Source organism: Rhinopithecus bieti, unplaced genomic scaffold (genome assembly GCF_001698545.2).
Source record: "Rhinopithecus bieti isolate Rb0 unplaced genomic scaffold, ASM169854v2 scaffold_50384, whole genome shotgun sequence".
NCBI classification, from domain to species: domain Eukaryota; kingdom Metazoa; phylum Chordata; class Mammalia; order Primates; family Cercopithecidae; genus Rhinopithecus; species Rhinopithecus bieti.
Genome location: NW_016820218.1, coordinates 673,189 through 685,652, shown reverse-complemented (window position 1 = coordinate 685,652; position 12,464 = coordinate 673,189). Strand labels below are relative to the sequence as shown.

The following is a 12,464-nucleotide window of genomic DNA, read 5'->3' as shown; positions in this document are numbered from 1 at the left end:
TAAAGTTATGAAGTATTTGCAATTCACAGATGTCATAAATTTATAAAACAAAATATTTACAAATGTGATGAGAAGATTTCTCTATATGAAGACATTACATGATATTTTTTATTTCTACATTTAGAGATACAAATTTAGAATGAAAAATCAAGTGCACACTACTCATTATTCCCAGTGGCTCTTACGAGAAAATATTTCTGTAATTATTCCTGCAAACCAGGGCTACAGTTTTTGCCTGAAGAAAGTACTTTGATTTCTTCTATACATTTTATATTCTGGACACATGTTAAGACCTGACTGGGCATTGAAGGATTATCACATGATAGAATAGACCGGGATGTACCTTCCTGAGAGACAGTATATTTTCTGTACTTAGTGAGTAGTTGCTGCCACAAACAGTATCTATAAAAAGCACAAGTCTGGTTCGTTGGTTGTCTGAGAAATGAGGACCAAGTGCTACTCATGCTATCCATACTCCAACAGAAAAGGAAGTGTAATAATATGTAGCAAAGGTCCCTGTAAGCAGAGTCTTTACTATATAGACCTTATTCATTTACTATTTTTATAATAACCAAGGGAAAGAGTCCAGGTCAGCTCTTTAGAATGTTAAGTATTAGATTTAGATTCTTAATGTAATTCTCTTCCTCTAAACATATTACTGTGCTTTGCGACTAGGTTCCAATCTTGACAAAAAGTTCTTCTCACTCTGAATACATCATCTACTCATTTTGGCTATTTCTGGTCCCACATAGTGGTGATTTTTGCGTGAGCACTGACCATGCAAAAATCACCACTATGTGCTGCTGATTTTTGCATGGTGGTTGTCTGGGGTGTTATTTTAAATACATTTCAGCTAGTATGGTATGAGCACCAGGCAACTGAATGGTACTGACCATAAATAACTGACGTGATAAAACCAGGGTGAACCAACTGAACATCAACCTTGCCTGGGAACTCCAAGGAACAAAACCCTAGATCTCCTCTCTATAATATTTATAGGAGACACTTAGTTGTGCATACATTCACATAAAGTTCTAAAAAAATTTTTAAAACCTTTATTTGAAAATTTCATATAGGCATTCGAAGTACACTGGCTCACTGAATAGGAGACTTTACATCTCTCATGGCTGGGCAGCAGCTGTGTCTGGCTTCCTTACTTAAGATCTGCCTTGATCATGGAGAAACTAAGCCAAAGTTTATTTGGTTTTGATGTCTAGCACAGTGGTTAAGTTTCTTATTTTCAAGTTCAGCAGGTAAACTTATCTCATTTTGGAGGTATTTTAAAGTATAAAAGTCTGCTTTGTTATTTGGGAAAGTTGTACAGTTCAGATGTGAACATTTCAATGTATTTAAACTTTACCTAAAAATGTAAAAATAACAATCAAATAGGAGAGGTAGGGAATCCATAGAGGTATAAATAAAACAAGAATGGAAGAATGCTGATAACTGTTAAAGCTGAGTGATGGAAGTTCATTATATAGTCTACTTTGTATATATTAAAATGTTTTCAGAATTAAGTCTGCTACATCAAACAGGGATTTTTTCCTATTTTAAAAATTAAATTTAAAAAAATTTTCTTACTAAACCTTAATTTTTACCTATTATTTGTTTACTCCAAATTTATTTTCATCCTTCTTAAACAGAACATCCCAAACCTATAACCTTCAGGTTCTAATTAATCCAGAAGATTAGATAAAATGTATTCTATTGATCCTGATAATCCTTACATCATACTAAGTATGTGTGCTCTTAAACCTCTCAAATTTATATGAGTTTTAAATAGTTGTGCCTATGTTGAAAAATTTCATCACCTTTAAAATTGAAGCAGTTATTCTAAAATGTTTGCAAGCATACACAATATTTTCATTTCTATGTTTTTTTTTTTATCAGGAAGAACTCTTAATTACTTTGAAGTCTCCAGTGGCATAAAAATCAGAGTCACACTTAAAAGGTTCACTAGAAAGAGTCACATAAATATTCCCATTGTCTACTGTCACTGTGTGAATCCTTTGCTTTACTCCTTTGGAGCACCACTTGGGTTTTGCTGATGGATCTTTAGGGTTTATAGACTGGTACAGACCTTCTCCTGTTGCCAAAGTAATTTTGTATTTATGCCAGGGGCAAACTATACACGGTCGTCCATCAAAATCCTGGGGAAGAGAATAACTCATTTAATATTCTGACATGTCAAATGTTCTTGATACACAATAGACTCTGAAGAGAATCTGCTGCAGAAGAACCAGGTTAAAAAACAGGTTAGCTTTTCTTTTTTCCTCCTATTTACAAATTATACAGCATAAAGCAGATCCTAATCTGAGAAGAGTCATCAAGCTCTTTTACAGTTGATTAGAAAGCCAGTTAGAGCTCTATCAGAAGACTGACATGCTCAGGCAACTGAAACATGTGACTGCAGCTGTGCGGTTATCTATTAGATGTTAATGTCACCTCCTTGACAGAAATGGGGCAAGGAATTCAAGTGCTTCTATAGGAATTTTCACTAGCTTCTGGAATTTTCACTAGCTTCTAGAAGAATTCTAAGGTTTGGATATAAATTCAAAAGGAGTTACTAAAGGCATGAGTGCATATGATAATAGAAGAGCAATCTGTGATCCAAAGTTGTTAATTCTCAACTTTTTAACTGTCTTGGTGAAGTGCTTCTCAAACATAGGAAGCACCTGGATCTTGTTTCAATGTATGTCTCTCTGTTTAAATGTAGTACGTCTAAGGGGTTGGGGTGACAAGATTCTGCATGTCTAAAAAGCTCCCATGTGACACCAAAGTTGCTGGTCTATGGACAACAGTTTGAGGAGCAAGGTCTTCAAGCTCTCATTATGGACTGCAACTAGGGAAAATTCTATGAAACTATTATCAGCTCAGAAATGTAAGTGGGTGCTTTCATTTTTCCCCTCTATATCCAAAAGTGCAGGAATACTGATTCGTACTTTCATTTGGTGACTGATTTGTACTGTCAGCAAAGATTCACATTTTCATGATTTACATTACATAAAACTGTCAGCAAAGATTCACATATGTGGTTTTGGACAATGGGAAAAAATAGAAAAAATAAATACACATATGTTCTTTAACATGAGGACAGGTGTGTACACTCATCAAGTGTAGAGAAAGTGGAATGCTATGTTCAAGCTTGTACTTTGCATTAGTTAGAGAGAGAGAGAGACCAATTTCATGAAGAAAGAAGAAATTTAGGTGACTACTTTTGGAATCCAAGGAAGCAAAGACAACTTCTTCCTCAGTTAAGACTACCGTATGGTTTATTTCTTTAAAATATATTTATACTGTATATTTCTGCTATAAAAGTAATATATACTCATTGTAAAAAATTCAAATTATGTAGAGTGTATAAAGTAAAAAGTGAATATTCTTTTTGATGAAAAAAATGAGATCTCATAAGACTATTATCTTATGACTTGCTTTTTTAGTCACAAATACATTGTTCACATCTCTCCATACCCATATAGATCTGCCTCATTAATTTAATGATTGCATGGTACAATTATTCCACAGCATGGTTGTATCATAATTTCTTTAACCAGTTTCCTATTGTTAAAACATTATAATGAATAATTGCCTTCACTTCATTATAATAAATAATGCTACAATGAATCATTCCTATACAAATACTTAAACATCTGTGCAATTATGGTCATAGAATAGATATAGAGTATAATTGCTAGGTCAAAAGATATGCATATTTCTCATATTTATCTTATGAATTCCCAGAATACTTGAAATTATACTCAAAGCATTAAAATATAGTTGAAACCAACTATAAATTAGTTTTGAATATATGTATATGCTGAATTTGCTGAAAATAAATTTAATTTTACATACCTCTATATCTCCCAAATGTAAAGGTCCTCCTGAGTCTGAAAACGAATCGGATATTACCTGCAGTCACTAAAAAAACTGAAATTTTGATAGTTTTATGGTATAAAGTTTTACAAATGAAAAATAAAATCTTACGGTAACAGCGAATATCCATAGCATGATATTCTCCCTTGTGGTAGAAAATGACCACTTCTCTATCATGGACAACAGCTGTCATTCTTTCAGATTTTTTAATGTCATCTTCTCTGCCCACACAGACAGAAGAATATTCCCTCTTTTCAGGATCTTGTGCGGAGCCATCAAGATTCATGCTAGTTGAACATAAAGAAGGAAAGTTACAAGAAGTATTCACTAATTTGGTTCCAACTCTTTGGTTCCATAAGAATGAATAGTTTGGACTTTTCAAGATTAATGGAGGCACTTTTTGTAGCTACATAAAACATTTATATATACTGAATTATTATTATTATTATTATCATTATTATTTTGAGACAGAGTCTCACTCTGTCACCCAGGCTGGAGTGCGGTGGCATGATCTCAGCTCACTGTAACCTCCACCTCCCAGGTTCAAGGAATTCTCCTGCCTTGGCCTCCTGAGTAGCTGTGATTACAGGAGCCCACCACCATACCTGGCTAATTTTTGTATTTTTAGTTGAGACAGAGTTTCGCTATGTTAGCCTGGCTGGTCTTAAACTCCTGACCTCAAGTCATCCACCCACCTCAGCCTCCCAAAGTGCTGGGATTACAGGCATGAGCCACTGCGCCCAGCCATAAATACTGGATTACATTAAGTAGACAGTCATTACTTTGCATTAGAGACTCTTAAAGACTGCCAAAATTAGGGAGGATTCCTCACTTTGAGGCTAGAGTTATATTAGATTCATTTCGAGGTCAAGAAGGAAATTTCAGAACTTGTAAAACATAGAAATTTAAGTTTCACCTTTATTTCCTATCAAATTTAACACTAAACAACATTCAGTTATTATCTGCATTGTTCTCAGCCTTCTGCTGAAGGCAGTATTCTTTGATTGTCTGAATAGTCTTCAGCCTCTTGGCTAAGGTGGTCCACTTGGTTTTGCCTAGAGTACACAGTTGGCTCTTACAGGCACAACCAGATAGCTATTACAGCAACAGAAGATGGGTATGAACGAAAACTTTTCATTTTCTTACCTCAGATAAAAACTGGTCACTGAGATGACAGCTGAGCTGAAATGCCCAAAATGCAAATGAACTAGACATGCCAACAGCTGGGGGAAGAGAATTCCATACTGAAGGAATAGCAAATACAAAAGCCTGAAGGAAAGAAAAGGCTTGGTGAATGTGTTCCAGAAGACTAGAGCATCATGTGCAAGATTGGTAAATAGGCAGGAGCCAGGTTGTGCAGTGCTGTGTACAGATTTTACTCTATTAGGAGCAAAGGAAAGTCACTAAAGAGTATAAAGCAGGAAAGTGTGACTTGATTTCTTTTTGAAAGAATGCCCCGGCTCTGTGGAGAATGGATTATAGCAAAACAACAATGAATGCACAGAAATCAGAAAGCTAGGGGTCCATGAAAAAGATGGTGGTTTGCCCCAGGGGGTTGACGCTGTAGGGGAGAAAAGGTAACAGTAACAGTAGCAGCAGTAGCTACAATTATATTGTGTTAACTATGTGCCAGGCACTATTCTAAGACTACATTTATTTATTAACTCCTTTAATCCTCCATGTTACTAAAGAGGTATTATTTTAATCTTATAGTACAGAGAAGTTGCGTTGATGAACTAGAATGAAGATGCTACAGAAAAATAAATAAAGATGACCCCCAAGTTTTAGGTTTGTGCAGCTAGGTGAACTGTAGTGCGAAAGACTGTGATGAGAAAGGCCAAGAAATCAGTGGTATTTTTGCAGGATGGAAAATCAAGAGCTATATACATTTTTCACATATTGAGTTTAAGGTATCACAGAGACATCCAAGTAGAGATATCAAGTCAGCAACCAGATATAAGAGACTAAAGTTGAGAATTTCTAGAGAGAAAAATTGGGGAGTTTCCAGGTTATAGAATTCTATGGACTCACTTGGAGAGGAAGTGTACGTAAGGAAGAAGGTCTAAGACAATTCCTGAAGCACTTCAACATTTAGGGGTCAGGTGGAAGAGGGGCTGTAGAGACGCAAGACCAGTAGAGTATCCAATATATTGCTAATCAAATGAAATTCATTCACAGCTTTCTTCTCTATCTTATATTCTCCTTGAATTGCAAATAGAAAAAAAAGGCAGGCAATAAGGCCAAATAAATTCCAATGCTGGTCACGTCTGTGTACTAAACAATAAATAATACATGAAGAAAACTCGAGGATCCTAGGAAACTGTCCTGACACTATGGCTGTTCTATAAAGAGTTGGGCCTACCCTGTACCCTTTTCTCTTTGTAAGTTCATTCACTCCCTATACATCCACCCTCCTAGAAATCAAATACTGATTAGTATTCAAGTAAGAGCTTATTTTCAGATATAACCATTACTACACTTTTTGCCCTGTATTCCTAAAGTTTATCTCCTAGTCTACTCTTTAGTATCCTTTTGGCCAAATATAGAAATTAAAAGGTGGGAAAAAAATCAAGACTAAGAAATACCTCAGTATTATTTTTAGGAACAGGCTTAAGGGTTATAGGTTTGATCCTGTCCTTGCATCAAAATAATGACTCAGGCCAGTGGCTCACACCTGTAATTCCAGCACTTTGGGAGGCCGGGGTGGGAAGATCACTTGCCAGGAGTTCAAGACCAGCCTAGGCAACATACCGAGACCCAGCTCTACATGAAAATGTTTTTTAAAAATTACCCAGGTGGGTTGGTACTTGCCTGTAGGGTTGGCTTCTTAGGAGGCCCAGGGAGGAGGATCACTTGAGGCCAGGAGTTTGAGGCTTCAGTGAGTTATGATCATACCACTGTACTCCAGCCTGGGCAACAGAGTGAGACCCTGTCTCTAAAAATATTTTTTTAAGAAAGGAGTTTGCTGTGAAATGCTCAAGATATTAAACACACACTTATCTACAAATATTTAACAAAATTACAAACCAGGTGTCAACTTCAAATAAATATTCTAACTTTAGGAAGATACTTCATCATCCAAGCCTTTTTCAAATATAGTAATATTGTAGTATTTCACAGGAAGTTAAACAATATAATGTACCTTTCCTTGATCAACAGGAATCTGCATTTTAATTCCACTCAAGTCTTAGGTTACCATTTTACATAAAAAACACATATATCCAACTTCTTTTTCTTTTTTCTTTTTTTTTTTCTTTTCTTTTTTTTGAGACAGTCTTGCTCTGTAGCCCAGGCTGGAGTGCAGTGGCTCAATCTCGGTTCACTGCAAGCTCCACCTCCTGGGTTCACATCATTCTCCTGCCTCAGCCTCCCAAGTAGCTGGGCCTACAGGTGCCCGCCATCACGTCCAGCTAATTTTTTGCATTTTTAGTAGAGACGGGGGTTTCACTGTGTTAGCCAGCATGGTCTCGGTCTCCTGACCTCATGATCTGCCCGCCTCAGCCTCCCAATGTGCTGGGATTACAGGTGTGAGCCACCGCGCCCGGCCCTATCCAACTTCTTAAAAGAAGGCATTTGTACCTCAGTGTACCTAGCTTAGACTGGTTACACACTATGGGCCAATCCCTTCCCCAAAAAAGAGAAAATGTTTTCATGGAAGTGCCAAGTGACTTTAGGCCTTCTGCAGAGAATTTTCCTGATGGCTTCTCTAAATATTTATTTAATCCTGTATAACTGATTGGAAGTTTTAAAATGTTAGCAGAAAAAGAGCATGGTTCATTTAAAAGTAAGTTTATAAAACAAAATTATTGAGTAAAATCTCTATGTTAGTGCGTTAGGAGTGAGCTTTAGAAAAAGAGAATTTATAGGTCACTATTATGAGAGAAATAGTTCTGAGCCACGTGGAAGACAAATATCAGATATCATTGTAAGTCTGGGCTCCAAAATTGAGTTGTAGATAGAGATGTATGTGTGTGCATGTTTGTGCATGTGTGCACGTGTGTTGATGGGGAGAGGCAGGGGCTTTGAATTCAATGTATAAAGGAAGGCATCACACACATCAAGCTTAGAAAATTATAGGGATGTCAAATTTGCACTCTGAAGTTTGCATTTTTAATTCTTGCTCTAACCAATTTTTTTAAAAATGGGGGGATACAAAATACATATGCTGTTTTAAAATTATTTCACAATAAAAAAGAAAATGTATTATTTTAAAGCAAAGGCAAAGAGGACCAGGGCCACGATTTTCTGGGTTAGCTATGGCTGACAGGAGGCAGGAATACTATCTCTGAATGGTCATCTGGTTTTATTTGATTTTGGCAGGTACGCAAAGAACATAAATTGCTCAGGTGGCAGTATTTACCTTCAGAGTTGGGCATGCAACCTTCATCACATTTTGTGACAGAACAGAGGCATAATAAGAAGAAAAATGGGAACAGACAAAGGAATGAACTGAAAGAAGGGGAAACAGGCTAAAGAAAAAGAAAAGAAAGAAATGTGGAATTTGCAATACATATAACTGACAAAGGCTTGAGATTCAGAATATATGAATAACTCCTATAGGCCAGTAAAAAAATAACAAATAATCATAGAAAAATGGGCAGGACATGAACAAACATTTCACAAATAAAGAAATCTGAATGGCCAATATATGTAAAGACACTCAACCTCATTAGCACGAAAACACAAAGGAAATGCAAAGCAAAGCCATTAATGTGATACTATTTTCTATCCACCAGGCTGACAAAAAATTATACCAAGTATTGGTGAAAATACGGAACTGCTAGTGATAACATAAATTTGTGCTACCACAGTTTGGCATTACCTCGTAAAGTTAAACATAATAATAATAATCCCACTTTGGGTATATGCCACAGAAATGCACACAGATATACCAGGAAACATACACAAGAATAGTTATAATAGCAAAAAACAAAAACAACACAAAACCCATCAACAGTAGAATGGAATGTGTATATGTTCATTCAATGGAATGCTGTACAGCAGTGAAAAATGTATCTCTACATCAAGTTGGATTAATTTCAAAAAACATAACTGCAAGTGAAAAATTTAAAAAGTCAGAGTATGTTTCCATTTTTATCACGAAAGTGGCAAAACCAAACAGTATATTATTCATGGATATATGTACTATAGGGTAAATGTATAAAGAAAAGCAAGGGGATAATAAACATTTCTTAAATGTCTAAAAATACTTATTTCTTATATTTAAAATTACTATTTTCAAGACTTAAGTTGTATCCTAATTTATATTTATGTAGCAAATGACCCCAAACCCAAGAAAAATGGAATAAAATTGCCCTTTCTATCCTCAGAGAATGTGCCTGTGCATAGATCATGAGATGAACTATTTTGAGACTTTTGTACAGCTAATTTCAAAACTTGGCACCAAAGGAGGAAATAAATGAATAGTTCTTGTTTTTTTTTTTTCCCCTATCCAGGCAAAAATAGAGGACAAGTCACTATCAAACAGTAATGAAATACAAGAGATAGTAGTATACATATCAAAAGTTAATTATGTTTTTTTTCCCAACTCCCAAACAAATGGGAACCAAATACAGGCCTTTCTCAAATTTGAGTCACTACAAACTTACAGTCTTTGCAAGGTTTGCCTCCAACCCGAAAAACTGGTGAACTTTGAAGGGGCTGATAAAAAAGGAGCTGAGGCAGGAGAATGGCATAAACCCAGGAGGCGGAGCTTGCAGTGAGCTGAGATCCAGCCACTGCACTCCAGTCCAGGCTACAGAGAGAGACTCCGCCTCAAAAAAAAAAAAAAAGGAGCAGAGAAGACTGGGGCTAAACGATAAAGGCTGCAGAGAACTATGATTATGGCCTTGCATTTTGCTTAGAAAGTATTATTTTATATGTCAAATAACAGTTTCCTCTATGTATCTTAAATGGTACTATTTATAATATCTGATGACTTTTTACATTTAACACCCATATTATTCTTACTATTGTGAATATCATGAACCATTTAGACAACAGGAAAAGCCCATGTGTTCACCTTAATTATCGTTATTTTGATGAACTATTCATAAACTCCCAATGTATTTCGGTTTTAAGTCTACTTTAAGACAGCGGAATCTTAACTGAATGAAACAGAAAATTAAAGGACTCATCCAGTTTGGGGCTAGATGAAAACCTCCCCTGAAAATTTAGTTGTTGTGTTCCACGTTCTCGTCGAGAAAAATTTTTGGCCTGTCCCTAAAATTGGTTTCTAAAGGTGCTAACTCCACATAAAATTACAAATCAGCTGAATGGATACTCGGTCACTATTAGATCCCTTTCCAATACAGGAAATAAATTCAAGTTGAATTTTTAAAAATATTTAGTGTAACTCAAATTTCCACAAGACACTGGAGATAAAAGAGACACGAAGTGAAACGTACTTACTTGTCACTCCTCTTGAGCCATGACTAAGGTGCTTTTACTAAGTCTGGAAACTTTGCCTACACATTATCAGAATGCTTATCTCAAGTATGACACCCTTGCTTTTAGGTGCAGGGAAAAAAAATGTCCTAGTAGTTTCTGAATGGCAGAATAATAATGGATAAAACTAGCTGTCCTTCAGTAAGTGCCTACTGCTTGGACCCTTTGAATATAATAGTTCATTAGTCTTCACAAAACCGTCAAGGGGTAGGCATTAGTTTTATTCAGGTAGCACCCAATTTTTTTTATAAAAACATGGGGCTTGCAAGTAAACTACCCTGAAGACACAAAAACCTTTTAGCAAAACAAAATTTTAGCAAAGCAAAAAAATTGGTGATATATATTGATATTTACATATGTCACCAAAGATGTGATCACGAGTGAGCTAGACCTGGGTTTGCATCCCAGTTCTGCGTGATTTGGGGCAAGTTGCTTAATTTCGCTGTGCTGCAGTTCTTTTACTGTAAGAAGGGCCCGCCACATCGGGGTGCACAGAGGGTAAAGCACACAAATGCTTTAACACACGTCAAATGTTTACAGCAGGCCTAACACAGAAAAAGCTCAAAGCGCGTTAGCTGGCACCTCTAAGGTCCATCCAGCTCTGGCAGTTATCCTGCCTAACTTCAAGCTGTGTTTAACATTTCGGTAAAGACGGCCTGCAGTTCGGAGACTGCACGTGGCTGTCCAGGTGCTGTAAATTCTCCACTACAGACTCCAGGAGAGAGTATCTCCAGGACGGCCGGGGCTGCTGTAGCCTGGAGCAGCTTCTATACTTTAGAGCGCACAAATGCCATGAAAGCTTGTTAGAACGACCCGCATACCCCCCTGAGGTGGCAGGTCTCAGGTGTGGCCCAAGTTTCAAGGTGAACAAGCTCAGTGGGTCTCCTGTGCCTGGGCGGAAGCCTGCCCTGGCGGGTTAACAGTTAACGCTGAACCGAAACCCAGGAGGGCCTCTGGCCTCGCAGCGGCCCGGAGCAAAGGCCACAGGCCAGCAACCCCGCCACAGCCAGAATGCTGAGTCCACGCCCGCGGCCCGCCCGGAAGCAGCTGGTCCCGCGAGCCCGACCCCTGCCCGGCGAGAACAGAACTTACTGTCCCCGAGTCCTCGCTCCGCCTCCGCGTGACGCTACTGCGCGAGCCAGAGCTCGACTCGCGCGGCGCCTCGGCGGGGCGGGGCAAGGCCGTCCACGTGACGGAGAAGGCCCGCCCCCAGGACCGCCTCTATGGCATTGCCGGCAGTTGACCCTGGTTGATAGAGATCGCTGGCCAACAGCGCCTAGCCAGCACCTTCAAACGGGGAGGCCTAGTTGTGTGCTTGACAAATGTGGATAGCATCAGTTTACTTTTTAGATGTTTGTTGGTCTCATTACATTTATTCAAATTTTAGATGCGCCTAGCGATTTCATTCAGGAATTTACCCTATGCAAATATTTGCAGGTCTTCGCGATGCTTGTAATCCATGTATAAGGGATGTTAAGGCAGGGCGTGGTGGCTCACGCCTGTAATCCCAGTACTTTGGGAGGCCGAGGCGGGCGGATCACCTGAGGTCGGGAGTTTCAGACCAGCTTGACCAACATGGAGAAACCCCGTCACTACTAAAAACACAAAATTGGCCGGGTGTGGTGGCCCGTGACTGTAATCCCAGGTACTCGGGAGGCTGAGGCAGGAGAAGAGCTTTGAACCCAGGAGGCAGAGGTTGCGGTGAGCCGAGATCGCGCCGTTGCACTCCAGCCTGGACAACGGGAGCGAAACTCTATCTCAAAAAAAAAAAAAAAAAAAAAAGGATGTTTATTGCTATGAAATAATGAGAATAGCTAAATAGCTAAAGTGATAACACGGAGGAATGGTTCAATAAAACACAGCACAGCAGTACAGACGTGAATTACTTCGTGGCTGTGTACTGTATACTCAAAGGACAGGTTCATGATGTAATGAATAGTAAAGGCAAAGCATGGAATACTATATGCGGTGTGCTGTCTTTAATGTAAACAAAAATTATTTTTTGAAATACAAACATGCAGGTATGTATATAAACTTTTCTCGAAAATCAAAAGAAACAATATTGGTTGCTTTGGGAGGAGATGGAGAGTTTTCACTTTTATATTTTGAACTTTGCAATTTTGCTTTTTTTTCATTATACTTCC

General features: G+C 38.0%; 1 protein-coding gene across 6 annotated transcripts in view; it reads right to left on the bottom strand.

Annotated features, from left to right (window-relative positions):
- RFESD (Rieske Fe-S domain containing) overlaps nt 1–11,479 on the bottom strand; it is a 51,327-nt gene extending 39,848 nt beyond the window's left edge. The window contains exons 1-5 of one of the 6 annotated variants that reach the window (XM_017859678.1): nt 5,905–6,607; nt 5,020–5,117; nt 3,985–4,160; nt 3,853–3,887; nt 87–2,150 (exon numbers count right to left, since the gene is read on the bottom strand). In XM_017859678.1, coding sequence (XP_017715167.1) covers nt 1,887–2,150; nt 3,853–3,887; nt 3,985–4,160; nt 5,020–5,117; nt 5,905–5,964 — 633 coding nt within the window. In that variant the 5' untranslated portion in view covers nt 5,965–6,607 and the 3' untranslated portion in view covers nt 87–1,886. Of the gene's footprint in view, nt 1–86; nt 2,151–3,852; nt 3,888–3,984; nt 4,161–5,019; nt 5,118–5,904; nt 6,608–9,482; nt 9,496–10,284; nt 10,681–11,412 lie in introns of those variants that run through there. The other 5 variants (XM_017859677.1, XM_017859672.1, XM_017859674.1 and 2 more) reach the window with 5 other exon arrangements.
- Between the last annotated feature and the right edge of the window lie 985 nt (nt 11,480–12,464).